We start from the raw sequence: 27121 nt of genomic DNA, 5'->3' as shown, positions 1-27121 counted from the left end.
TGTGTAGGTGGGTGACCACCCTGTGTGTGTGTGTGGGTGGGTGACCACCCTGTGTGTGTGTGGGTGGGTGGGTGGGTGACCACCCTGTGTGTGTGTGGGGGTGGGTGGGTGACCACCCTGTGTGTGTGTGTGGGTGGGTGGGTGACCACCCTGTGTGTGTGTGTGTGTGGGTGGGTGACCACCCTGTGTGTGTGTGTGGGTGGGTGACCACCCTGTGTGTGGGTGACCACCCTGTGTGTGGGTGAGGGAGGTGTGAAAAGGTTCGGGTCTTCTGTACGATCTTGGAGCACTACTGAAGTACACACCATTTGGGTACGATGTGGCCGGCCTAGCCCCCTTACGTGACCTTGACCTACAAGGGGTCAGGTCAAAGACACCGAGTCATTGCCCCTCCCACTTCCCCCTTGTTGTGACGTAACGTGTCGTAACGTCACGTCACGCTCAAGGATCGTAGCGACTCAAGGGATTAGCAGTGAGAAGAGACGAAGAAAAAAGAAAAAAGAAAACACAGGTCAGTCCACAGGTGCATCTGTCCGGGAGAAATTTTAAAGAAAAAATTTAATGTTGAAAGAGGAAAGTTTAGGGAATTTTACAATAAAAAAGGAAGAAATTTTAAGGACATTTTGATGATAAAGGAAGAATTTTGATGAATTTTTTTGATGGATTTTAGAGAAATTTTATAAATAGGAAGAAATTTTATGGTAGCAAGGAGGAAATTTTCGAGAAATTTCATAATATGAATTTTAAAAAGTTTATTATGAAATGAAGTTTTTATAGAAGAAATTTTTATTCAGAGTAAATTTGAAAGAAATTTTATGGTAGAAGGAGTAAATTGTAAAGATACGTTATGATATGGAAGAAATTTTAAAAAGATATGACAAATAGGAGGAAAAAATATAGAAAAATTTAATGGTATAGTTTTGAATATTAGTCTTGAAAATATAATTTGTATTTTCCTTCCACTCGTACAGTCCACTCGTGACTTACACTCGTACAGTCCACTCGTGACTTACACTCGTACAGTCCACTCGTGACTTACACTCGTACAGTCCACTCGTGACTTACACTCGTACAGTCCACTCGTGACTTACACTCGTACAGTCCACTCGTGACTTTAACGCAGTGTTGATACCAGATATATGTTGAGGTTGGCGGTGTAATATGATAAGTCTGTTAATGTAACTCGATTCTTCTGTTTTGTGCAATTCTGGGTTCAGTGTCGGGACGTAAACTAAAATATTCAAGTTATACATCACTTTGTGACGTGGCTGTCGGGGATTTTTTCTATATATATATATATATATATATATATATTTTTTTTTTTCGAAATTCAGAATTTTGAAAGTGTTCGCGGTGTTGTGATGGTGGTGTTAGAAAACGGAGGGGGGTTGCAGAAAACGGAGTGTAACCCGTCGACAGGTTTTGATGCGCTCGCAAATGTCTCCTAGATTTTTTGGCGATAATTTGGGTATAAATGGCGTCTCGGTCGCTGCCACACTCGCTAATGGACGTTGACTTTTAAGATAAGACCAGAGTGAACGCGACGTCTTTTTACGGTAGTAGAACGACTTTGGCCACCGTCTTATTTACCTTGGTAGATCCAAACTTGTTTTTCCTAATATTCCCCGTTAATGAAGTGAGATTGTGCTTGAAGATTAATTTCGATCGCGTGTTCAAATTGAGCGCGACAAGCACAGCCCTTGAGTGCGACGGCACGGCTTTTCAGCACGACGGTACGGCCCTTGAGCGCGACGGCACGGCTTTTCAGCACGACGGTACGGTCCTTGAACGCGACGGTACGGCTTTTCAGCACGACGGTACGGCCCTTGAACGCGACGGTAGGGCTTTTCAGCACGACGGTACGGCCCTTGAACGCGACGGTAGGGCTTTTCAGCACGACGGTACGGCCCTTGAACGCGACGGTACGGCTTTTCAGCACGACGGTACGGCCCTTGAACGCGACGGTAGGGCTTTTCAGCACGACGGTACGGTCCTTGAACGCGACGGTAGGGCTTTTCAGCACGACGGCACGGCCCTTGAACGCGACGGTAGGGCTTTTCAGCACGACGGTACGGTCCTTGAACGCGACGGTAGGGCTTTTCAGCACGACGGTACGGTCCTTGAACGCGACGGTAGGGCTTTTCAGCACGACGGCACGGCCCTTGAACGCGACGGTAGGGCTTTTCAGCACGACGGTACGGCCCTTGAACGCGACGGTACGGCTTTTCAGCACGACGGTACGGCCCTTGAACGCGACGGTAGGGCTTTTCAGCACGACGGCACGGTCCTTGAACGCGACGGTAGGGCTTTTCAGCACGACGGTACGGCCCTTGAACGCGACGGTAGGGCTTTTCAGCACGACGGTACGGCCCTTGAACGCGACGGCACGGCTTTTCAGCACGACGGCACGGTCCTTGAACGCGACGGTAGGGCTTTTCAGCACGACGGCACGGCCCTTGAACGCGACGGTAGGGCTTTTCAGCACGACGGTACGGTCCTTGAACGCGACGGTAGGGCTTTTCAGCACGACGGCACGGCCCTTGAACGCGACGGTAGGGCTTTTCAGCACGACGGCACGGCCCTTGAACGCGACGATAGGGCTTTTCAGCACGACGGTACGGCCCTTGAACGCGACGGTACGGCTTTTCAGCACGACGGTACGGCCCTTGAACGCGACGGTAGGGCTTTTCAGCACGACGGTACGGCCCTTGAACGCGACGGTACGGCTTTTCAGCACGACGGTACGGCCCTTGAACGCGACGGTACGGCTTTTCAGCACGACGGTACGATCTCTGAGTTTACGGTATACGTGGAGATCATGATAGATTGACCTGCAAGGGTCAGGTCAGATGCCAAGACCATCAGTGCTTCAAAGATCATACCGTTGTTCACTGGTGGTCGTACCGTCGTACTCGTGGGTAGCACAGTCTTTCACAAGGGTCGTACCGTCGTACTCGAGGGTAGCACAGTCACTCACAAGGGTCGTACCGTCGTACTCGAGCGTGGCACAGTCATTCACAAGGGTCGTACCGTCGTACTCGAGAGTAGCACAGTCTTTCACAAGGGTCGTACCATCGTACTCGAGGATGGTACAGTCACTCACAAGGGTCGTAACATCGTACTCGAGGGTGGTACAGTCACTCACAAGGGTCGTACCATCGTACTCGAGAGTAGCACAGTCACTCACAAGGGTCGTACCATCATACTCGAAGGTGGTACAGTCACTCACAAGGGTCGTACCATCGTACTCGAGAGTAGCACAGTCATTCACAAGGGTCGTACCGTCGTACTCGAGAGTAGCACAGTCACTCACAAGGGTCGTACCATCGTACTCGAGGGTGGTACAGTCACTCACAAGGGTCGTACCATCGTACTCGAGGGTGGTACAGTCACTCACAAGGGTCGTACCATCGTACTCGAAGGTGGTACAGTCACTCACAAGGGTCGTACCATCGTACTCGAGGGTGGTACAGTCACTCACAAGGGTCGTACCGTCGTGCGCTACAGAAGACCTCACTAACGCGAGCTGTATCGTGTCTGCCGGTGGTATGTGTGTGTGTGTGTGTGTGTGTGTATACACACCGTCATGGTCGGGTTCCCACGTGTGTGTATGTCTCTCGTCGTAGTAATTTCAATCAGGTATTTTGGTCTCGCCTTTCTCTTTGCCCACAGGTCATGTGGACGCGCAGTTTTTTTTCCCCCCCCCCTCTCTCTCTCTCTCTCTCTCTCTCTCTCTCTCTCTCTCTCTCTCTCTCTCTCTCTCTCTCTCTCTCTCTCTCTCTCGTTTGACAGCTAAACAGGAAGATTATCCCCTGTTTTATCGAGTTTGTCGCCTGTTAAGACGATTATGTATATGTTTCGTTTTTTTTTTTTTTTGATTGTCTGAGATAGGCTCAGAAATCTGGACGTTTGGAAATGTATAGAAGAATCTAAGTCAGCCAAATCTAGAAGTTTAGAAATGTTTAGAATAATCTAAGTCAACCAAATCTAGAAGTTTAGAAATGTTTAGAATAATCTAAGTCAACCAAATCTAGAAGTTTGGAAATGTTTAGAAGAATCTAAGTCAACCAAATCTAGAAGTTTAGAAATGTTTAGAATAATCTAAGTCAACCAAATCTACAAGTTTGGAAATGTATAGAAGAATCTAAGTCAGCCAAATCTAGAAGTTTGGAAATGTTTAGAATAATCTAAGTCAACCAAATCTAGAAGTTTGGAAATGTTTAGAATAATCTAAGTCAACCAAATCTAGAAGTTTAGAAATGTTTAGAATAATCTAAGTCAACCAAATCTACAAGTTTGGAAATGTATAGAAGAATCTAAGTCAACCAAATCTAGAAGTTTGGAAATGTTTAGAATAATCTAAGTCAACCAAATCTAGAAGTTTGGAAATGTTTAGAATAATCTAAGTCAACCAAATCTAGAAGTTTGGAAATGTTTAGAAGAATCTAAGTCAACCAAATCTAGAAGTTTGGAAATGTTTAGAAGAATCTAAGTCAGCCAAATCTAGAAGTTTAGAAGAATCTAAGTCAACCAAATCTAGAAGTTTGGAAATGTTTAGAAGAATCTAAGTCAACCAAATCTAGAAGTTTGGAAATGTTTAGAAGAATCTAAGTCAGCCAAATCTGTAAGTTTAAAAATGTATAGAAGGTTAGATCTGTTTGATGATACTCAGGTTTCTTATCCGTCAATAATAAGATTCTTTCGTCAACCTATTTCGTCGATTGGTAAATGGAATCGTTTTTTTTTTATTGTGTTTATTCCGGGATGATAACTGGTTATTTAAGATGACCCATAGAGTTACGGCGATCGATCACTTGGTCGCATCTTCTCGGAGAACCATCCACGTGTTCTCTGGCATATATATTCTCTAGCATGTGTGTTCTCTAGCATGTGTTCTCTAGCATGTTTTCTAGTATGTGTGTTCTCTAGCATGTGTGTTCTTTCGCATGTGTATTCTCTAGCATGTGTGTTCTCTAGTATGTGTGTTCTCTAGTATGTGTTCTCTAGCATGTGTGTTCTCTAGTATGTGTTCTCTAGCATGTGTTTTCTAGTATGTGTATTCTCTAGCATGTGTGTTCTCTAGTATGTGTATTCTCTAGCATGTGTGTTCTCTAGTATGTGTGTTCTCTAGTATGTGTTCTCTAGCATGTGTTTTCTAGTATGTGTATTCTCTAGCATGTGTGTTCTCTAGTATGCGTGTTCTCTAGCATGTGTGTTCTCTCGCATGTGTGTTCTCTCGCATGTGTATTCTCTAGCATGTGTGTTCTCCAGTATGTGTGTTCTCTAGCATGTGTTCTCTCTAGCATGTGTTCTCTAGCATGTGTTCTCTCTAGCATGTGTGTTCTCTAGCATGTGTGTGTTTAAGCCAGCCCTTGGGTTGTGGCAGACGTAACAGCTGACGCGTGCTTGTCATCAAGTTGGATTACCCCGGGATATTGAGCACGGAACATGAGCCTTATTTTGCATCGCGCGCGCGCGCGCGTGTGTGTGTGTGTGTGTGTGTGTTACAGGACTCCGCCCTGTTTGAGGTTTAAACTGCGAGTAAAGAGTACAGTCACGTCGAGGGGATTCCATTTTGCTCCTGATTGTAGCGCAGCTTTGGGGGAGTTACAGGGCCCCCTGGATATAGGGGGCCCTTGGGTTTAGTAGCCCAAGGACCCCTTTGTGAACTGGTCGTGAGGTTATATATATATATATATATATATATATATATATATATATATATATATATATATATATATATATATTGGAAAGGATCACAATTTTGCGCGTGATCAAGATATTCCTATGAGTCCACGGGGAAAATGGAACACGAAAAGTTCCCAAGTGCACTTTCGTGTAATAATCACATCATCAGGGGAGGCACAAGAGAGAAATATGACCGTCAGTTGATATACAACGAAGAGATGAAGCTAGGACGCCATTTGGTAAATATACGATATGTATGTATGTATATATATATATATATATATATATATATATATATATATATATATATTATATATTAGATTCGAGAGTTTCCTGGAGGATTGGAAGATCCTTTGCGTACCTGCGAGAGAGATTATGGTGGTGTGAGGTCAGACTAGGGGTTTATACATGACGCGACGCACTTCTCGTGTCTTAATTGAGCCGAGTGGGACAGATGCGGTGTGTGTGTGTGTGTGTGTGTGTGTGTGTGTGTGAGCGCTGGTGCCGGGGATTTAAGCCCCGAGTCTTGGCCAGGTTGGATCCGTCTCACGTCTCACGCTCGTCGTAGGGGAGGAGGAGGAGGAGGAGAAGACGACGATATGGAGCAATGGCCTCGCCTGGTACCTCACAATCTAGGGAGCGTTATTATCTGGACGTAAGTTACTCCTCACTCACCCACCGTGCTTGCTAAATAGCTCCTGGGGGGAAATGTCGTGTTGCTTGGCTAAGTATATGATTATGTTTAGATATATGGACTGGGGTTTGATTAGTTTCTAGGGGGAAAATGTTTAGATATATGCACTGGGGTTTGATTAGCTTCTGGGGGGAAAATGTTCAGATATATGGACTGGGGTTTAATTAGTTTCTAGGGGGAAAATGTTTAGATATATGGACTGGGGTTTAATTAGTTTCTAGGGGGTAAATGTTTAGATATATGGACTGGGGTTTGAATAGCTTCTAGGGGGAAAATGTTTAGATATATGCACTGGGGTTTGATTAGTTTCTGGGGGGAAAATGTTTAGATATATGGACTGGGGTTTGATTAGTTTCTAGGGGGAAAATGTTTAGATATATGCACTGGGGTTTGATTAGTTTCTGGGGGGAAAATGTTTAGATATATGGACTGGGGTTTAATTAGTTTTTAGGGGGAAAATGTTCAGATATATGGACTGGGGTTTAATTAGTTTCTAGGGGGAAAATGTTTAGATATATGGACTGGGGTTTAATTAGTTTCTAGGGGGTAAATGTTTAGATATATGGACTGGGGTTTAATTAGTTTCTAGGGGGTAAATGTTTAGATATATGGACTGGGGTTTAATTAGTTTCTGGGGGGAAAATGTTTAGATATATGGACTGGGGTTTGATTAGCTTCGGGGGAGGGGAGTCATGTTGCTTAGCTAAGTACTTGATTATGTTTAGATATATGGACTCTGGGTTTGATTAGTTTCTAGGGGGAAAATGTTTAGATATATGGACTGGGGTTTGATTAGCTTCTGGGGGGAAAATGTTTAGATATATGGACTGGGGTTTGATTAGCTTCTGGGGGGAAAATGTTTAGATATATGGACTGGGGTTTGATTAGCTTCTGGGGGGAAAATGTTTAGATATATGGACTGGGGTTTAATTAGTTTCTAGGGGGAAAATGTTTAGATATATGGACTGGGGTTTGATTAGCTTCTGGGGGGAAAATGTTTAGATATATGGACTGGGGTTTAATTAGTTTCTGGGGGGAAAATGTTTAGATATATGGACTGGGGTTTGATTAGTTTCTAGGGGGAAAATGTTTAGATATATGGACTGGGGTTTGAATAGCTTCTGGGGGGAAAATGTTTAGATATATGGACTGGGGTTTGATTAGTTTCTAGGGGGAAAATGTTTAGATATATGGACTGGGGTTTGAATAGCTTCTGGGGGGAAAATGTTTAGATATATGGACTGGGGTTTAATTAGCTTCTGGGGGGAAAATGTTTAGATATATGGACTGGGGTTTAATTAGTTTCTAGGGGGAAAATGTTTAGATATATGGACTGGGGTTTGAATAGCTTCTGGGGGGAAAATGTTTAGATATATGGACTGGGGTTTAATTAGCTTCTGGGGGGAAAATGTTTAGATATATGGACTGGGGTTTAATTAGTTTCTAGGGGGAAAATGTTTAGATATATGGACTGGGGTTTGAATAGCTTCTGGGGGGAAAATGTTTAGATATATGGACTGGGGTTTAATTAGTTTCTAGGGGGAAAATGTTTAGATATATGGACTGGGGTTTAATTAGTTTCTAGGGGGAAAATGTTTAGATATATGGACTGGGGTTTGAATAGCTTCTGGGGGGAAAATGTTTAGATATATGGACTGGGGTTTAATTAGTTTCTAGGGGGAAAATGTTTAGATATATGGACTGGGGTTTAATTAGTTTCTAGGGGGAAAATGTTTAGATATATGGACTGGGGTTTGATTAGCTTCTGGGGGGAAAGTCATGTTGCTTGGCTAAGTACTTGATTGTATTTAGATACATGGACTAGTGTTTGGTCACACACTATTCTCGGGGGATGAAAGCTATCGTCTTCATAATATTGCCATATAGACCTAAGTCTCAAGGACTGACTCTCACGTAAGTCTTCTGCCCCTCGCCTTCGAAGTAGGCCGTCCATCATTACGTTTTCTTCGAGGAGGCGGTGAAAGCCATGGTTACCTTCACGAGCACGTATCATTTTTATCCTTAGTCTTTTTTATTTTTTTTTTACAAGCGCCTCTCTGAAGTTTGGTGTACATCAAGAGTGTTATTTTCAAAGTCCATGTGTATTACACATTATACATATTAACATACTGTATATTTTTTGGATGGGCATATCACTAGCAAAACTGGTGTTTCCCATATTATGTGCTGGTCATCGCATGCAGTCATCCTAGTTAGCTGTGGTGTGTGGTATGCTTTTAGCCTAGCATAGCTGTGGTGTCTGTGGTGTGTGGTAATTTCAGCATAGCATAGCTTGTGTGGTGTGTGTGTGGTATTGATTTTAGCCCAGCATATCTGTGGTGTGTGGTATTGATTTTAGCCCAGCATATCTGTGGTGTGTGGTATGATTTTAGCCCGGCATAGCTGTGGTGTGTGGTATGATTTTAGCCTGGCATAGCTGTGGTGTGTGGCATGGTTTTATCCTGGCATAGCTGTGGTGTGTGGTAATGATATTAGCCCAGCATAGCTGTGGTGTGTGATATTGATATTAGCCCAGCATAGCTGTGGTGTGTGGTGGTATGATTTTAGCCCAGCATGACCTGGTTCGTGTTATCCCGCATGCGGGGTCCGCGTGTGGTCTTGCTCCAGCTGTGTTGGGGGAAGTGTCGGTCAGTGGGACGCAAGGAGACGACTGAAGTGAACTTACGCAAGGTCAAGGCGTCCCCTTGTGTCAGTCTTAATTGCGTTTGTAACGCCACACTGTTTGTACGCGTCGCTGCTGTGCACGAGAGATCTGCGTACGCTCTCTCGATGCGAGAGAGTCTCATCTGCGTACGCTGTCTCTCTCTCTCTCTCTCTCTCTCTCTCTCTCTCTCTCTCTCTCTCTCTCTCTCTCTCTCTCTCTCTCTCGTGCATCCTGCGGTTAGAGCTACGCGCTAGACCCGCCATGCTGGAAAAAAGTTGTATTTGGTACTCTTCGTTACGAACTCTCTCTCTCTCTCTCTCTCTCTCTCTCTCTCTCTCTCTCTCTCTCTCTCTCTCTCTCTCTCTCTCTCTCTCTCTCTCTCTCTCTCTCTCTTTCTCTCTCACACACACACACACACACACACACACACACACACACACACACACATTGCCTATGATATATGATTAACGTAGACATTTTAATACACATTATAACACATCCACTAACTCTCTCTCCTCCTCTTTCAATTCCCTTTCAAAGTTTCCTCAAGTTTAGATAACACATCACAGTTTGTGAATATAAACTTGCCCTCTGTTATCTGTGATTATATCTACATTTCCTTAATGTTTTTTTCCCCCGAATGTCCATCCTGGTTAATAATTTTTTCCCCCTACGAGTCTTCTAGCGTCTGTCCGTCTGTCTGTCTGTCCGTTAGTCTGTCCGTCCGTCTGTCCGTCTGTCCGTTAGTCTGTCCGTCTGTCTGTCTGTCTGTCCGTTAGTCTGTCCGTCTGTCTGTCTGTCCGTTAGTCTGTCCGTCTGTCTGTCTGTCCGTTAGTCTGTCCGTTAGTCTGTCCGTCTGTCTGTCTGTCCGTTAGTCTGTCCGTCTGTCTGTCTGTCCGTTAGTCTGTCCGTCTGTCTGTCCGTCTGTCCGTCCGGCTTATTTCACTGTCCACTGACGGAGGCACACGAGATGGTGCGTGCGCGCGCTCCAGACGTGGTTTGTCGTTCTTAAGTAATCCCCCGCGTGTCACTTAACACTTAAGACTTGTGAGCCAGACGATATTGTCACTTGGCAACCTCAAGTGTGTTGATTAATTAAATTTTCGCCGCCCCTTGTACGGGATACACCCCCCCTCTCCCTCCCTCCCTGCGCACCAATCAGCAGCGGGGGAGTGTTGGACTCCTTTTGAAGGAGGGAAGTTCCTCTCGATGAGAGTGTCCAATCAAGTATTATTTGTTTTGACGATGTGGACGAACAACTCCAAAAATGGGGGAACCCTTCACTCGTGGGGTAACTATGAGCGGGCAGAGTCCGGTAACGCTTGAGCGTCTTCGCAAGTATAACTGGTTTTCTGTAATGGTTTGCGGACTGGAAGAAAATGGAAGATCTTGTGTAGGCTACATGTAGTCACATATGTAGTTGGTGTGGCTGGATCATGATTGGTCGGAAGGCCAATTGGACTTGAGTCTCATTAACCGCCAGGGTCGTTAAGACCCATCGACATCAGGATGTAACTACCACATACATTGTCAAATATAAGACCACATACACCCTCAGAGATGATCATAAGACCACATACACCCTCAGAGATGATCATAAGACCACATACACCCTCAGAGATGATCATAAGACCACATACACCCTCAGAGATGATCATAAGACCACATACACCCTCAGAGATGATCATAAGACCACATACACCCTCAGAGATGATCATAAGACCACATACACCCTCAGAGATGATCATAAGACCACATACACCCTCAGAGATGATCATAAGACCACATACACCCTCAGAGATGATCATAAGACCACATACACCCTCAAAGATGATCATAAGACCACATACACCCTCAAAGATGATCATAAGACCACATACACCCTCAGAGATGATCATAAGACCACATACACCCTCAAAGATGATCATAAGACCACATACACCCTCAAAGATGATCATAAGACCACATACACCCTCAAAGATGATCATAAGACCACATACACCCTCAAAGATGATCATAAGACCACATACACCCTCAGAGATGATCATAAGACCACATACACCCTCAAAGATAATTATAAGACCACATACACCCTCAAAGATAATTATAAGACCACATACACCCTCAAAGATGATTATAAGACCCCTCTGGATTTTGATTTTCCAAAAGAAGGAACAGAGAAGGGGGCCAAGTGAGGATATTCCCTCAAAGGCTCATTCCCCTGTTAACGCTACCTCGCCAACGCGGGAGATGGCAAACAGTATGAAATATATATATATATATATATATATATATATATATATATATATATATATATATATATATATATATATATATATATATATTCTTTCAAACTATTCGCCAGTTCCCGCGTTAGCGAGGTAGCGTTAACAACAGAGAACTGGGCCTTTGAGGGAATATCCTCACCTGGCCCCCTTCTCTGTTCCTTGTTTTGGAAAATTAGAAAAAAAACGAGAGGGGAAGATTTCCAGCCCCCCGCTCCCTCCCCTTTTAGTCGCCTCCTACGACACGCAGGGAATACGTGGGAAGTATTCTTTCTCCCCTATCCCCAGGGATAATATATATATATATATATATATATATATATATATATATATATATATATATATATATATATATTTTTTTTTTTTATTTTTTATTTTGCTTTGTCGCTGTCTCCCGCGTTTGCGAGGTAGCGCAAGGAAACAGACGAAAGAAATGGCCCAACCCACCCCCATACACATGTATATACATACGTCCACACACGCAAATATACATACCTATACATCTCAATGTACACATATATATACACACACAGACACATACATATATACACATGCACACAATTCACGTGTATTTTAACTTTCCAAAAATGGGATATATATATATATATATATATATATATATATATATATATATATATATATATATATATATATATTTTTTTTTTTTTTTTTTTGCCGCTGTCTCCCACGTTTGCGAGGTAGCGCAAGGAAACAGACGAAAGAAATGGCCCAACCCACCCAGATATATATATATATATATATATATATATATATATATATATATATATATATATATATATATATACATATATATATATATTATCCCTGGGGATAGGGGAGAAAGAATACTTCCCACGTATTCCCTGCGTGTCGTAGAAGGCGACTAAAAGGGGAGGGAGCGGGGGGCTGGAAATCCTCCCCTTTCTTTTTTTTTTTTTTTTTTTTTTAATTTCCAAAAGAAGGAACAGAGAAGAGGGCCAGGTGAGGATATTTCCTCTAAGGCCCAGTTCTCTGTTCTTAACGCTACCTCGCTAATGCGGGAAATGGCGAATAGTTTGAAAAAAAAAAAGATATATATATATATATATATATATATATATATATATATATATATATATATATATATATATATATATATATATATTCGTGGTGCGGGTCGGAAGGAACCTTATTGCGTGTTGGTGCGTGTGAGTAATACGGGTTGTGATGATGATTAAGAGATGGGGGGTTTAGGGGGGGGTTTAGGGGGGGTTAGGGTGTGGGAGGGTGTTAGGGTGTGTGATTGGGGGGTGAGGGAGGGAGGGGTTGATTGCAAGAGAGAGAGAGAGTGATGCGGGTCACCCACACTAACCACCCACACCTCTTTTTTTTTTCTGTATCTCCCTTTGGGGTGTGTGTGTGTGTGGAGGGGCAGCATAGATGCCAGGCACTGGACCCCAGTTCGAGACGATCCTCCTCCCTCCACTGTGTCGTCGCCACGACGGCTCGAAAGAAGAAGCCGCCACGGTAAATTTTCGTTGGGGGGCGACGCGTGAAAATTGCAACGTGTGTCTTTTGTTTTGTTTTTTTTTCTTACGTTCTCATTTCCTGAATGTCACAGCGAAAGGGTTGGTGTCATGACCCCCCTCTTCTCCCCCCCCCCCGTTCTGTCTGTCTGTCTGTCTGTGTCCCCTCCCGCGTAGGCCTGTCTGCCTTTTTCTACTGCCGTCGGGCAATGATGAATGACAGTGACGAGGAGTTGATGAAGGCTTTGGACTAAATGTGGGTCAGGAGACACGAGCATCCTGGGGCTTTTAGCTTAGAATTTCTTACCTTTACCACCTACGTCATCGTGTGCTGCTGCTGGCTGTCTGGCTTGAACAGGTGACAGTGGGTCTGTGTCACGTGGGTCTGTGTCACGTAGGTCTGTGTCACGTAGGTCTGTGTCACGTGGGTCTGTGTCACGTGGGTCTGTGTTACGTAGGTCTTTGTCACGTTGGTCTGTGTCACGTTGGTCTGTGTCACGTTGGTCTGTGTCACGTTGGTCTGTGTCACGTGGGTCTGTGTTACGTGGGTCTGTGTCACGTTGGTCTGTGTCATGTGGGTCTGTGTTACGTGGGTCTGTGTCTCGTGGGGTTGTCACTTGGTTTGTGTCATGTGGGTCTGTGTCACGTTGGTCTGTGTCACGTTGGCCTGTGTCACGTTGGTCTGTGTCACGTGGGTCTGTTACGTGGGTCTATGTTACGTGGGTCTGTCACGTGGGTCTGTGTCACGATCTTGTGTTGTTACGTGTCTGTAGTCTGTTTCACTGAACTGTTTTGGAACGCCTCTGCCTTTGAAAATATGTATGTATGTATGTATGTACTTATGAATGTGTGTATGTGCATATATATATATATATATATATATATATATATATATATATATATATATATATATATATATATATATATATATATATATATTATCCCTGGGGATAGGGGAGAAAGAATACTTCCCACGTATTCCCTGCGTGTCGTAGAAGGCGACTAAAAGGGGAGGGAGCGGGGGGCTGGAAATCCTCCCCTCTCAATTTTTTTTAATTTTCCAAAACAAGGAACAGAGAAGGGGGCCAGGTGAGGATATTCCCTCCAAGGCCCAGTCCTCTGTTCTTAACACTACCTCGCTAACGCGGGAAATGGCGAATAGTTTGAAAGAAAGATATATATATATATATATATATATATATATATATATATATATATATATATATATATATATATATATATATAGAATTGTAGATTTTTTTTTTTCAAACTATTCGCCATTTCCCGCGTTAGCGAGGTAGCGTTAAGAACAGAGAACTGGGCCACTGAGGGAATATCCTCACCCGGCCCCCTTCTCTGTTCCTTGTTTTGGAAAATTAAAAAAAAGACGAGAGGGGAAGATTTCCAGCCCCCGCTCCCTCCCCTTTTAGTCGCCTTCTACGACACGCAGGGAATACGTGGGAAGTATTCTTTCTCCCCTAGACATATATTGACATTTATAGACATATATTGAGAGGGGAAGTGTTGAATATGCATAGATTGTATATCTTGATGCATCGAAAAGTTGTGGTGAAATTTATAAGGGATTTTTAAGATGGGAGATGAATGTCTTCGTTCGTGGCGGGACCTTCACCCGCCCCCACAGACCCCTCATGACCCGTTCATTGTCCCATCTGTGAGACAGAGACATGCTTGGAATGGAACAGTTCCCTTGGAAAGACGATATTGCTTCCATGTCAGTGCCACAACACGCTGCCAAGGGCATATGCCTCCGTGCATTGCCTCGTCCCATCTGGAATGATAAAGGGTTGCGATTTGTGTGATATATGGGGGTCTGTACTTGTGGAAAGGCTGACCCTTATTAAAATTTGGGGATTTGTGAGTTTATTGAGCAAAGGTGAATGGTTGAAGCGAGTACGGTAGAATAGAGAATACAGGAGAATAGTTTACAGAATACAATATTTTATAAACGACAGTATAGAGAATACAGCAGAATATTTCATAAAACACAGTATAGAGAATACAGCAGAATAGTTTATAGAATACAGTATAGAGAACACAGCAGAATATTTTATAAAATACAGTATAGAGAATACAGCAGAATATTTTATAAAATACGGTTTAGAGAATACAGCAGAATATTTCATAAAATACAGTATAGAGAATACAGCAGAATATTTTATAAAATATAGTATAGAGAATACAGCAGAATATTTCATAAGATACAGTGTAGTGAATACAGCAGAATATTTTATAAAATATAGTATAGAGAATACAGCAGAATATTTCATAAAATACAGTATAGAGAATACAGCAGAATAGTTTAGCGAATACAGTATAGAGAATACAGGAGACTAGTTACGAGAACACAGTTGAGAGAATACAGCAGAATAGTTTAGACAATACAGTATAGAGAATACAGCAGAATAGTTTAGAGAATACAGTATAGAGAATACAACAGAATAGTTTAGAGAATACAGGAGACTAGTTACGAGAACACAGTTGAGAGGATACAGCAGAATAGTGTTGAGGATACAATTGTACACAGGATACAGCAGAGCAAATTAGAGAACACAGCAGGGTGGTGTGGAGGATACAGCAGAGTTCATGCACAGTGATGTTTTGTTGACGTGGTCGCCAAAGCCAGCCAGATTAAGGCAGGTGATTACGAACAAGAAATGTAGAGATGATACAAGTGGGGAGATAAAGATGAGGATTTGAACTTAGAATGGGAAATAATTCTGCATGTAAACAAATGAAAAGAATGGGAGGTAATTCTGGATGTAAACAAATGAAAAGAATGGGAGGTAATTCTGGATGTAAACAAATGAAAAGAATGGGAGGTGATTCTGGATATAAACAAATGAAAAGTATGGGAGGTAATTCTGGATGTAAACAAATGAAAAGAATGAGAGGTAATTCTGGATATAAACAAATAAGAATGGGAGGTAATTCTGGATATAAACAAATGAAAAGAATGGGAGGTAATTCTGGATATAAACAAATGAAACGATATTTTTTTTTTGTTCTTAATCGCTTGGATTATTATGAGTGATAGTGAGCTCTGAAGTCATTTCTGAGGATTAGTTTTCAGGATTACGGTTTACATTGAAAGGCGCAGGTAGGTCATGGGGGTCTATTGGGCACAGGTGAGTCATGAAGTGTGAGGGAGGAGGTGGTGGTTGGGCGCCGCCGGCCTGAGACGCCATCAGCCAAGGGGAAGGCGTTAAGGATGTGAGGTGGCGGGGAAAACCTACTGTATGTAGGGGTACACATGTTACTCTCTCTCTCTCTCTCTCTCTCTCTCTCTCTCTCTCTCTCTCACCTTCACTACTCTCACTCCCCTCCCTCCTCTTTCTGTCCACTTTCTTTCCGGTTTTACCCTCTCTCTCTCTCTCTCTCTCTCTCTCTCTCTCTCTCTCTCTCTCTCTCTCTCTCTCTCTCTCTCTCTCTCACCTTCACTACTCTCACTCCCCTCCCTCCTCTTTCTGTCCACTTTCTTTCCGGTTTTACCCTCTCTCTCTCTCTCTCTCTCTCTCTCTCCTTTTTCTATATATTTTCTGCGGTTTTCTAATGTTGGTCCCTTTGTCTACGCAATTTTCCAAAGGAAGGAACGGAGAAGGGGGCCAGGTGAGGATATTCCCTCAAAGGTCCAGTCCTCTGTTCTTAACGCTACCTCGCTAATGTGGGAGATGGCGAAAAGTATGAAAGATACACACACACACACACACATATATATATATATATATATATATATATATATATATATATATATATATATATATATATATATATATATATAATATATATATATATATATATATATATATATGTATATATATATATATATATATATATATATATATATATATATATATATATATATATATATATATATAATATTCCTATGAGTCCACGGGGAAAATCAAACACGATAAGTTCCCAAGTGCACTTTCGTGTAATAATCATATCATCAGGGGAGACACAAGAGAGAAATATATATTCAACTTGTTCACTTATTCCCTTGTTATCTTCGTTATTTCCTTCACTATCCGTCAGCCTCCTTTGTTAGCACATAGTCCCTTGTTTTTTATATTGATATCTCACCCCCCCCCCCCCCATTCTTTTCTGTATTCCATTCCTATACATCTATTATCTCCTGCTATCCCTCCAGATATTCCTACCTTCATTTTTACCCACCCACCCCCTTGCAGGAGTACATAACCCTGACCCCAGGCTGGCCCGGAGACACAGACAAAGACAAACATAGAGGCTGGCAGAGAGAGAGAGAGAGAGAGAGAGAGAGAGAGAGAGAGAGAGAGAGAGAGAGAGAAGAATGACAGGAATTAGCAGATCATTAGCGTAAGCCGCAGTTAGTTCACGATGATTGAGGCAATGAAGAGAGACGAGATGACGAGGCGCTAGTTTCCTCCTGCGACCCCTCTCCACCTCCTCCTCCTCCTCCTCCTCCTCCACCTCCTCCTCCTCCTCCTCCTCCTCCTCCTCCTCCTCCTCCTCCTCCTCCTGTATAATAGCGCAGGCAGCACGCGTATGGGGTCTCGCTCGGGTTGTTTATGTCTTGTTCCATCTACCATGTGGATGGAAGTGTTTGATGATGGAGTTTCTTGAGGGAAGATGAAGATTACCTCTCTCGATTCTGGCGCAGGTCCGTAATTGCTTGCTTTCATATATTTTTTTTCTTCTTCTCGTGTGTGTGTGTGTGTGTGTGTGAGAGAGAGAGAGAGAGAGAGAGAGAGAGAGAGAGAGAGAGAGAGAGAGAGAGAGAGAGAGAGAGAGAGTTTTCTACTCGTGTGCCCCCCCCCCCCATCTCTTGAGCCATCTCTCCTGGCATACAGCATTTCTAAATCTTCTTTTCGATGTCTACATTCATTATATCCGCATTATACTTACTCGCTTCTTGCAGAACTCCTGTACTCGTGTGTGTTTGTGTGTGTGTGTGTGTGTGTGTGTGTGTGTGTGTGTGTGTGTGTTTCAGTAGTTGTGGTAACGCCACTGCATGACGGAGGATGTAAACATTGTCAGCTCGCCTTCACAGAATGGTCGAGATTCTCGTCTTGGTTATGATCACTGACGATCTCGTGTGTACCTTCCTCATCGTTGTGGTTATAAGACCATGTGCACCAGTATGATAAGGCCACCCTGTGGCCTGCACATCTCCAGGGCCGCTGGCACAGAAGCGGACGCACCCCAACGTCCGACCAAGAAGCGCCTTTAGGGAGGAATATAATTCACAGCGTCCCCATACGTTCTGTGACGGGCGCGGTCGTGGATTAAGGATGCCACACCACACACACACACACACGTACCCTAAACGAACGAATTTGGATCATTGGTTGATCTAAAAGGTTGATTAATCTGCTGCATACCATCGCTTTCATGGTTCAGAGATCTCCCCCGTACTCCTTTGCTGTTCGTGCCCATACCCACACGTGATAACCTCCACACAATGCGTCATTTGCAGGTGACCAGAGAATTATTGTATATTCAGGTCGCTGGAAGCCCCCTAGACTTGATACATATGGGGCGAGTTTTCCCAAAAAAGGCTCCCGTAAATATCGTTGTGTTGATCCATTGGGTGGAAATGTATTTATCACTCGGGTGCAGAAGGCTCGACGAATTCTTTCACGTCTCTGACGTAGATTGTTGGGGGAGGGGAAATAAGAGTTGACCCGAATGCAGGAAACCGGTGTGTCAAAGATCCAGGTGTGGTGATGACCCCCTCTCCAAGCCCCGTGAGCTTGCGGAGAAGGTGGCGGCAAAGGAAGTGTCAAATCTTGTCAGTAATGATCGGTGGTTTGAACACAATCGCGAACGCCAGCGACGCTGTTCAAAACGATAACTTCCTCTCTCTCTCTCTCTCTCTCTCTCTCTCTCTCTCTCTCTCTCTCTCTCTCTCTCTCGAGACTGGAACATTATGTTCTTATCATTCCAGGGTCGGAGAAATGGTATGACTTCGAAAACGCCCCCAAAAAGTTCCTGTGTCTGTATGAGCGATTGCGTGAAGCGTTTGAATACATGGGACGGACGGAAACTTCCATTCACGCAATACATGGGACGGACGGAAACTTCCCATTCACGCAATACATGGGACGGACGGAAACTTTCCATTCACGCAATACATGGGACGGACGGAAACTTTCCATTGACGCGCTCGTAACGCAGACGCGACGGATGCCATGATGATGACGCACGTAAGAAGCACTGGAAGGCATAGCCCCATGTCTTTGCATACGACAGATGATATTCTTGATGGAATGAGGGAGAGGAGACCAGTGACACTCAGATGTTAAGAGGTTGTAGGGAGTATCAGGGGAAAACGATGCTTATATATATAGTCTGACTATACTGTCAAGCCTTGTTCTGGCAGGTATAACGAGCACTGTAATATAACCATCAAATATGTAAGGCATGAAATAAGGAACTCTAAGTAACATTATAATAGGAACATTATGAGGAGACGTATAAAGGTATCTGAACACCTTCTCCGTTATAGCAATGTCGTGTTGCATGTCGTACGAAGGGTTAGGGACCTGCAGTATCAAACAGTCTGATAGACCAACGTACTAGACGGGGATACCTAGGGGTAGGAAACAGGTCCACCTTAAACTAACTTTAAGTCGACTTTAAAGAGTGAGGTAAAAGGTTACGTTACGTTGTGTGTAATGTCGGCTTCTATGGAGGGTGTCAGGTCACTTAAGATGACGTGAACCAAGAAGGAGGTTGTCTTGTAACACATACACGAGATCATTATAGTCTCATCTGAAGGAACAGTTTGTGGCAGTACATCTCAAACTCGCGTCGTTCCTCCGTACTTGTCGTTAGAGTCTGCCCACACACTCGCTCCCGCACTCGTCGCAACCAATGTATATATATTTTCCTCTTTCCCAAACTGTCGTACATTGACTTGCGACGTATCTGTGCGATGTTCAAGGCTCTTGGCGATGCTGGTCAACGATCCTGTGGTAGCTGCACCGAAAAACGAAGGTATTTTGGGTTGGTGTCAGCATGGCTTAAAATTTTAAAGGTACTCGACCTTTTGGGTGAACCACGGCCTTTAGGTAAGCCTTCCACCCCCCACATTGAAGTCTTTTTAAGGAGGGGGAGAATCTTTGACAGGAAGTTATTATTTGGGAGCCTCGTAGTCTACTCTCAGTATAATGTGTGACCAGGAGTGAAGGGCCGCTCCTTTGTGACTCTTTGCCCTTCTCCCCCCTCCAAACCACCCTGAGGATCGCGAAGGTGTGGCGAAGCAAATGTGTACCTTTAATGTGTGGGTGTCGGGCGGGCCACTCAGTCTCCACCCCCTGATGGCTCCAGGTCCCACTGAGGAACTCACAGTGTAAGAACCAAGTGTGTGGCGATACCTACCCTACCCCTCAGGCTAACAGGCTCCTTATCCACGTGAAAAAAAGATTTTCTTTGTTTACTTTTTAATATTTTATCTTTTCTGAAGTAGCGTGTTTTATGCGTAGAATTATGATGTAGAATGTTTCATGTTTTAGTGTTTTAGTTTGAATTTTGTGAGAATTTTTTTCTTATTTTATTCTGTACGGAAAGAGACTTGTCATTGAACAATTATTGTGATCGAACTTTTATTTATCACTGATTTATTAATATTGTCATTAATTTATTACATAGTAGAATATTTTGTTATTAGTCCTCCACCTTTTTTTTATGAGTTACTGAGGACATTATGACGTAGAGGCTGTGCTCACCTGCCGAAGCTGCATGCATATATATAGTGGAGGTATTTGAGACACAAGTGTGGATGGGGAGGACGTCTGAGGACATTATGACGTAGAGGCTGTGGTCACCTGGCGAAGCTGCATGCATATATATAGTGGAGGTATTTGTGACACAAGTGTGGATAGGGAGGACGTCTGAGGACATTATGACGTAGAGGCTGTGGTCACCTGGCGAAGCTGCATGCATATATATAGTGGAGGTATTTGAGACACAAGTGTGGATGGGGAGGACGTCTGAGGACATTATGACGTAGAGGCTGTGCTCACCTGGCGAAGCTGCATGCATATAGTGGAGGTATTTGAGACACAAGTGTGGATAGGGAGGACGTCTGAGGACATTATGACGTAGAGGCTGTGGTCACCTGGCGAAGCTGCATGCATATATATAGTGGAGGTATTTGTGACACAAGTGTGGATGGGGAGGACGTCTGAGGACATTATGACGTAGAGGCTGTGCTCACCTGGCGAAGCTGCATGCATGCATATAGTGGAGGTATTTGAGGCACAAGTGTGGATAGGGAGGACGTCTGAGGACATTATGACGTAGAGGCTGTGGTGACCTGGCGAAGCTGCATGCATATATATAGTGGAGGTATTTGTGACACAAGTGTGGATAGGGAGGACGTCTGAGGACATTATGACGTAGAGGCTGTGGTCACCTGGCGAAGCTGCATGCATATATATAGTGGAGGTATTTGAGACACAAGTGTGGATAGGGAGGACGTCTGAGGACATTATGACGTAGAGGCTGTGCTCACCTGGCGAAGCTGCATGCATATATATAGTGGAGGTATTTGAGACACAAGTGTGGATAGGGAGGACGTCTGAGGACATTATGACGTAGAGGCTGTGCTCACCTGGCGAAGCTGCATGCATATATATAGTGGAGGTATTTGAGACACAAGTGTGGATGGGGAGGACGTCTGAGGACATTATGACGTAGAGGCTGTGCTCACCTGGCGAAGCTGCATGCATATATATAGTGGAGGTATTTGTGACACAAGTGTGGATAGGGAGGACGTCTGAGGACATTATGACGTAGAGGCTGTGGTCACCTGGCGAAGCTGCATGCATATATATAGTGGAGGTATTTGAGACACAAGTGTGGATAGGGAGGACGTCTGAGGACATTATGACGTAGAGGCTGTGGTCACCTGGCGAAGCTGCATGCATATATATAGTGGAGGTATTTGAGACACAAGTGTGGATAGGGAGGACGTCTGAGGACATTATGACGTAGAGGCTGTGGTCACCTGGCGAAGCTGCATGCATATATATAGTGGAGGTATTTGAGACACAAGTGTGGATAGGGAGGACGTCTGAGGACATTATGACGTAGAGGCTGTGCTCACCTGGCGAAGCTGCATGCATATATATAGTGGAGGTATTTGTGACACAAGTGTGGATAGGGAGGACGTCTGAGGACATTATGACGTAGAGGCTGTGGTCACCTGGCGAAGCTGCATGCATATATATAGTGGAGGTATTTGAGACACAAGTGTGGATAGGGAGGACGTCTGAGGACATTATGACGTAGAGGCTGTGCTCACCTGGCGAAGCTGCATGCATATATATAGTGGAGGTATTTGAGACACAAGTGTGGATAGGGAGGACGTCTGAGGACATTATGACGTAGAGGTTGTGCTCACCTGGCGAAGCTGCATGCATATATATAGTGGAGGTATTTGAGACACAAGTGTGGATAGGGAGGACGTGCAGAGTCCCCCCTACATGGGGTTATACCACTATTTGGAAAGTTCACCAATGGCGAGGCTTGTATCACAGGACTATACTCTCTAGCCACTTTCTGTTTGCTTCGAAGGAGTCCATCATTTCCCTGCTACTGGAAGTGGCGCATGCTTAGAACTGCAGGAGCTCTTGGGGAAAAAGGGATCTTGGGGTGATTCCAGGAGCCTTTTCAAGAAAAGGGGGATCCTAGGTGCAGTTACAGATGAATAGGGGAAACATTGCAGTACGTTAGACTTTTCTCAGTATGGACCAGGATCCTCGTTTCCCTCTCCTTGTAGGAGAGGCACCGTCAGCCGGGAGGTACCTGACCTGGACAGATGTACCCTCTCGACGGACACATTCGTCTTGCATTATGAAGATGGACTGTATTGATACGGACGTGACTGTATTGATACGGACGTGACTCTATTGATACGGACGTGACTGTATTGATACGGACGTGACTGTATTGATACGGACGTGACTGTATTGATACGGACGTGACTGTATTGATACGGACGTGACTGTATTGATACGGACGTGACTGTATTGATACGGACGTGACTGTATTGATACGGACGTGACTATTGATACGGACGTGACTGTATTGATACGGACGTGACTGTATTGATACGGACGTGACTGTATTGATACGGACGTGACTGTATTGATACGGACGTGACTGTATTGATACGGACGTGACTGTATTGATACAGACGTGACTGTATTGATACGGACGTGACTGTATTGATACGGACGTGACTGTATTGATACGGACGTGACTGTATTGATACGGACGTGACTGTATTGATACGGACGTGACTGTATTGATACGGACGTGACTGTATTGATACGGACGTGACTGTGTTGATACGGACGTGACTGTATTGATACGGACGTGACTGTATTGATACGGACGTGACTGTTGATACGGACGTGACTGTATTGATACGGACGTGACTATATTGATACGGACGTGACTGTAATGATACGGACGTGACTGTATTGATACGGACGTGACTGTATTGATACGGACGTGACTCTATTGATACGGACGTGACTGTATTGATACGGACGTGACTGTATTGATACGGACGTGACTGTATTGATACGGACGTGACTGTATTGATACAGACGTGACTGTATTGATACGGACGTGACTGTATTGATACGGACGTGACTGTATTGATACTGACGTGACTATTGATACGGAAGTGACTGTATTGATACGGACGTGACTGTATTGATACGGACGTGACTGTATTGATACGGACGTGACTGTATTGATACGGACGTGACTGTATTGATACTGACGTGACTGTATTGATACGGACGTGACTGTATTGATACTGACGTGCAAGAAAGATGGAGAAGGAGAGACTGAACATGTACATGAAGATGTATCATTGTCGTCCATCACTTTTTTTTTATGTTAGCTGAGACGATACGGGCAGCTGTGGCCCTAATCAAGGCCATCCCATTAATATATATATATATATATATATATATATATATATATATATATATATATATATATATATATATATGGGTTTTGCCATTTCTTTCGTCTGTTTCCTTGCGCTACCTCGCAAACGCGGGAGACAGCGACAAAGCCCCCCCCCAAAAAAAAAAATTATATATATATATATATATATATATATATATATATATATATATATATATATATATATATATATATATCGACGTTTATTGTGTATGATATGTAACTTCTTGGATGTTTTTCATTTTTCATATTGTTCACTGTGGTAAATTGCAATTCTCGGTGTTGATTGATTTTGATACGTTAACACCCTGTCTTCTACACATCAGTATAAACGAATAATTACATTATTTTCTTTAGACGTGATATTTTTCGTATGGTTTAAACGAAAAATTAGATTTTGATTATAGTTAGCTTTATATAATTGTAATTGTAATATGTTGTGCCAATCTGACCTAAGACTTAGCTGTTCGCCTCTGATCTCTGCTTCCTCTCTCTCTCTCTCTCTCTCTCTCTCTCTCTCTCTCTCTCTCTCTCTCTCTCTCTCTCTCTCTCGCTCGTGCACCAGAACTTTGCTCAGACCAGAATAAAACTTGTCACCTCCCAAATTCATGACGTGATTGCTGTTGCTAGAGAGAGAGAGAAAGAGAGAGAGAGAGAGAGAGAGAGAGAGAGAGAGAGAGAGAGAGAGAGAGAGAGAGAGAGAGAGAGAATAACAAGAAATAGCCAATTCAGGGACCCCCCGAGGGTACATACAAAATGGATGCAAGTGCTGGAGGCAAGATAATGATGGTATTATTACGAGTTGAAAATGACTGCCAACACCCACTCTCTCTCTCTCTCTCTCTCTCTCTCTCTCTCTCTCTCTCTCTCCCACTTTCTCTCTCTCTCTCTTTCTCTCTCTCTCTCTCTGCCAGGTCAAGCCGTTGATGAGAGAGAGGGGGAAAAGGTCGTGACCTCTGGCCAAGCCATGTTCGTTCTAAGACCCCCGAGTTTCTCGTTCTGTTTTTATGCCTCGATTTCACGTTGACCCAGATATTCGTTGCAGGGAAACTACTGGGATTGATGATAGAGGATTATGACAGTATTTTGTGAATGGTGATAGTTATGGTCGTATTATGCGTATAGCCAGAGAAGATTATGAATATGTATGTACTCTTGTGTGAGCTGGGTGCCTATTTTTTATCGACCGGTCCCTAGAGATGGATGAACAGCTGGATTGCCTGTGGACCGGCTGGTCGGAGCCGGGATTGGAACCTCTGCACTTGGCCCTGGGCGACCCCGTGAGTGCGTCACGGTCAGGTTATGAATATGTATATACTCTTGTGTGAGCTGGGTGCCTATTTTTATGTACCGGTCCCTAGAGATGGATGAACAGCTGGATTGCCTGTGGACCGGATGGTCGGAGCCGGGATTGGAACCTCTGCGCTTGGCCCTGGGCGGCCCCGTGAGTGCGCCACGGTCAGGTTATGAATATGTATATAATCTTGTGTGAGCTGGGTGCCTATTTTTATGTACCGGTCCCTAGAGATGGATGAACAGCTGGATTGCCTGTGGACCGGGTGGTCGCAGCCGGGATTGGAACCTCTGTGCTTGGCCCTGGGCGGCCCCGTGAGTGGGCCACGGTCAGCAACGCTTGACGGATCATGCTGTCGAGGTGACTGGAAGATGCAGTTGCACTGTGGGTAGTTCTGATAACGTCCAAGATTTGGGTCGTACTCTCAACTCTGTGTTTTCCATGGAAAGGTTTATGAATATGTGATGAGCCTCAGGTGTTAGGTTAAAGTTAAACCGTCATAGCGGTCCATGACTGGACTCTTTCGGGTTGCGCGGATTGTCTATTGTACCTGGTGGTAGAGGTCGCTGTTGTCTGTGTAATTACCTCTTTTCTCTTGAAGTGGGAGGCTTTTTACACTGGGGAGTGCTCCGTCTCTTAAACATTCTCTGCTATCATACAGCTTGAATTTATGTATGTTGTCTGTATTAACCATGTCCTCAGTCATGCTGTTCCATTCATTGTGTGTGTGTGTGTGTGTATGTGTGTGTGTGTGTAATCACCTGTTTGTGTAATACAGGGAGGGAGGTCTACATTTGTGGGATTCTGAAATTATCTATTGTATTTTTTTTTTTGTGTGTGTGTATTGCATTTATTCAGTATCCTTTTACTGTGAAAGTAATTCTTCCCTTTTTTGATTTCTTGCTTAATTTCCAGTTGTTTTATAGTCGACTCTCCGAAAACTCATTTGCTCTTGATCTTTTGAATGTGTTTTTAGATACAAACGTACAACATACATCTTTATGCACTCTTTTACTACGGTCGCTTTTCTCTCCCAAGTTTACTTTTGTACGATTCATCCCCCTCCTCTTCTGTACTGTCTCCTAACCACCCATTTGAATAAAGGAGAGAGAGAGAGAGAGAGAGAGAGAGAGAGAGAGAGAGAGAGAGAGAGAGAGAGAGATTTATGCACTCTTACTACGGTCGCTTTTCTCTCCCAAGTTTACTTTTTTACGATTCAACCCCCTCCTCTTCTGTACTGTCTCCTAACCACCCATTTGAATAAAGGAGAGAGAGAGAGAGAGAGAGAGAGAGAGAGAGAGAGAGAGAGAGAGAGAGAGAGAGAGAGAGAGAGAGAGAGAGAGAGAGAGAGAGAGAGAATGGAACGTTGGGGACGCACCTTTGAGGGAATCCGTATTCAGCCACAGAAGTCACTTGCCTACGTCAACCCCACGACAGTTGGAGGCGGGGAGACAATTATTCAGCGTCATCTTTGTCTGTGGGTGTTCAGGGGGGGATGTTGACGTGGTGTTGTGGGGGGAGGGAGGTAATGGCGTGGTGGACAACACCCAGTAAAGTGATGGTTCAGAAGGACTCTCTCTCTCTCTCTCTCTCTCTCTCTCTCTCTCTCTCTCTCTCTCTCTCTCTCTCTCTCTCTCTCTCTCTCTCTCCACGATATGATGGTGTAAGCCCGGCATGACACAGTTAGGAATGTTGAGGATACCATGCCAGCGATCGAGATTGCTGGCGATGCCGCTGGTCGACGAACGATTGACCAAAGTGTCGTTGTTTCAGGCGGAGTACGTTGGTGCCGTGGTCGCATCGGGCACAACAGGGAGCCAGCGAAGCCTCGCTGGTCATGTCCCGACCACCCTCGCCTATCACATCCCCGTCGTCCATGATATTCAACAACAACAACAACAACAACAGCAATAGCATCAACAACCATGAAAACACCGACAACATTAATAACAACAACAACAATAACACATTTGATGATGCCAGCTTCAGGTA

At 44.0% G+C, this 27121-nt stretch overlaps 1 protein-coding gene across 12 annotated transcripts in view; it reads left to right on the top strand.

Annotated features, from left to right (window-relative positions):
- Positions 1-27121, top strand: part of LOC139761067 (uncharacterized) — a 388802-nt gene that overhangs the window by 30248 nt on the left and 331433 nt on the right. For all 12 annotated transcript variants that reach the window (XM_071684876.1, XM_071684875.1, XM_071684874.1 and 9 more), the window contains one exon: positions 26903-27118. In XM_071684876.1, coding sequence (XP_071540977.1) covers positions 26903-27118 — 216 coding nt within the window. The remainder of the gene's footprint in view (positions 1-26902; positions 27119-27121) is intronic.

Source organism: Panulirus ornatus, chromosome 39, assembly GCF_036320965.1.
Source record: "Panulirus ornatus isolate Po-2019 chromosome 39, ASM3632096v1, whole genome shotgun sequence".
Lineage (NCBI taxonomy): Eukaryota > Metazoa > Arthropoda > Malacostraca > Decapoda > Palinuridae > Panulirus > Panulirus ornatus.
Note: the sequence above shows the minus strand (reverse complement) of the source record. Positions and strands in the feature narration are given on the sequence as shown.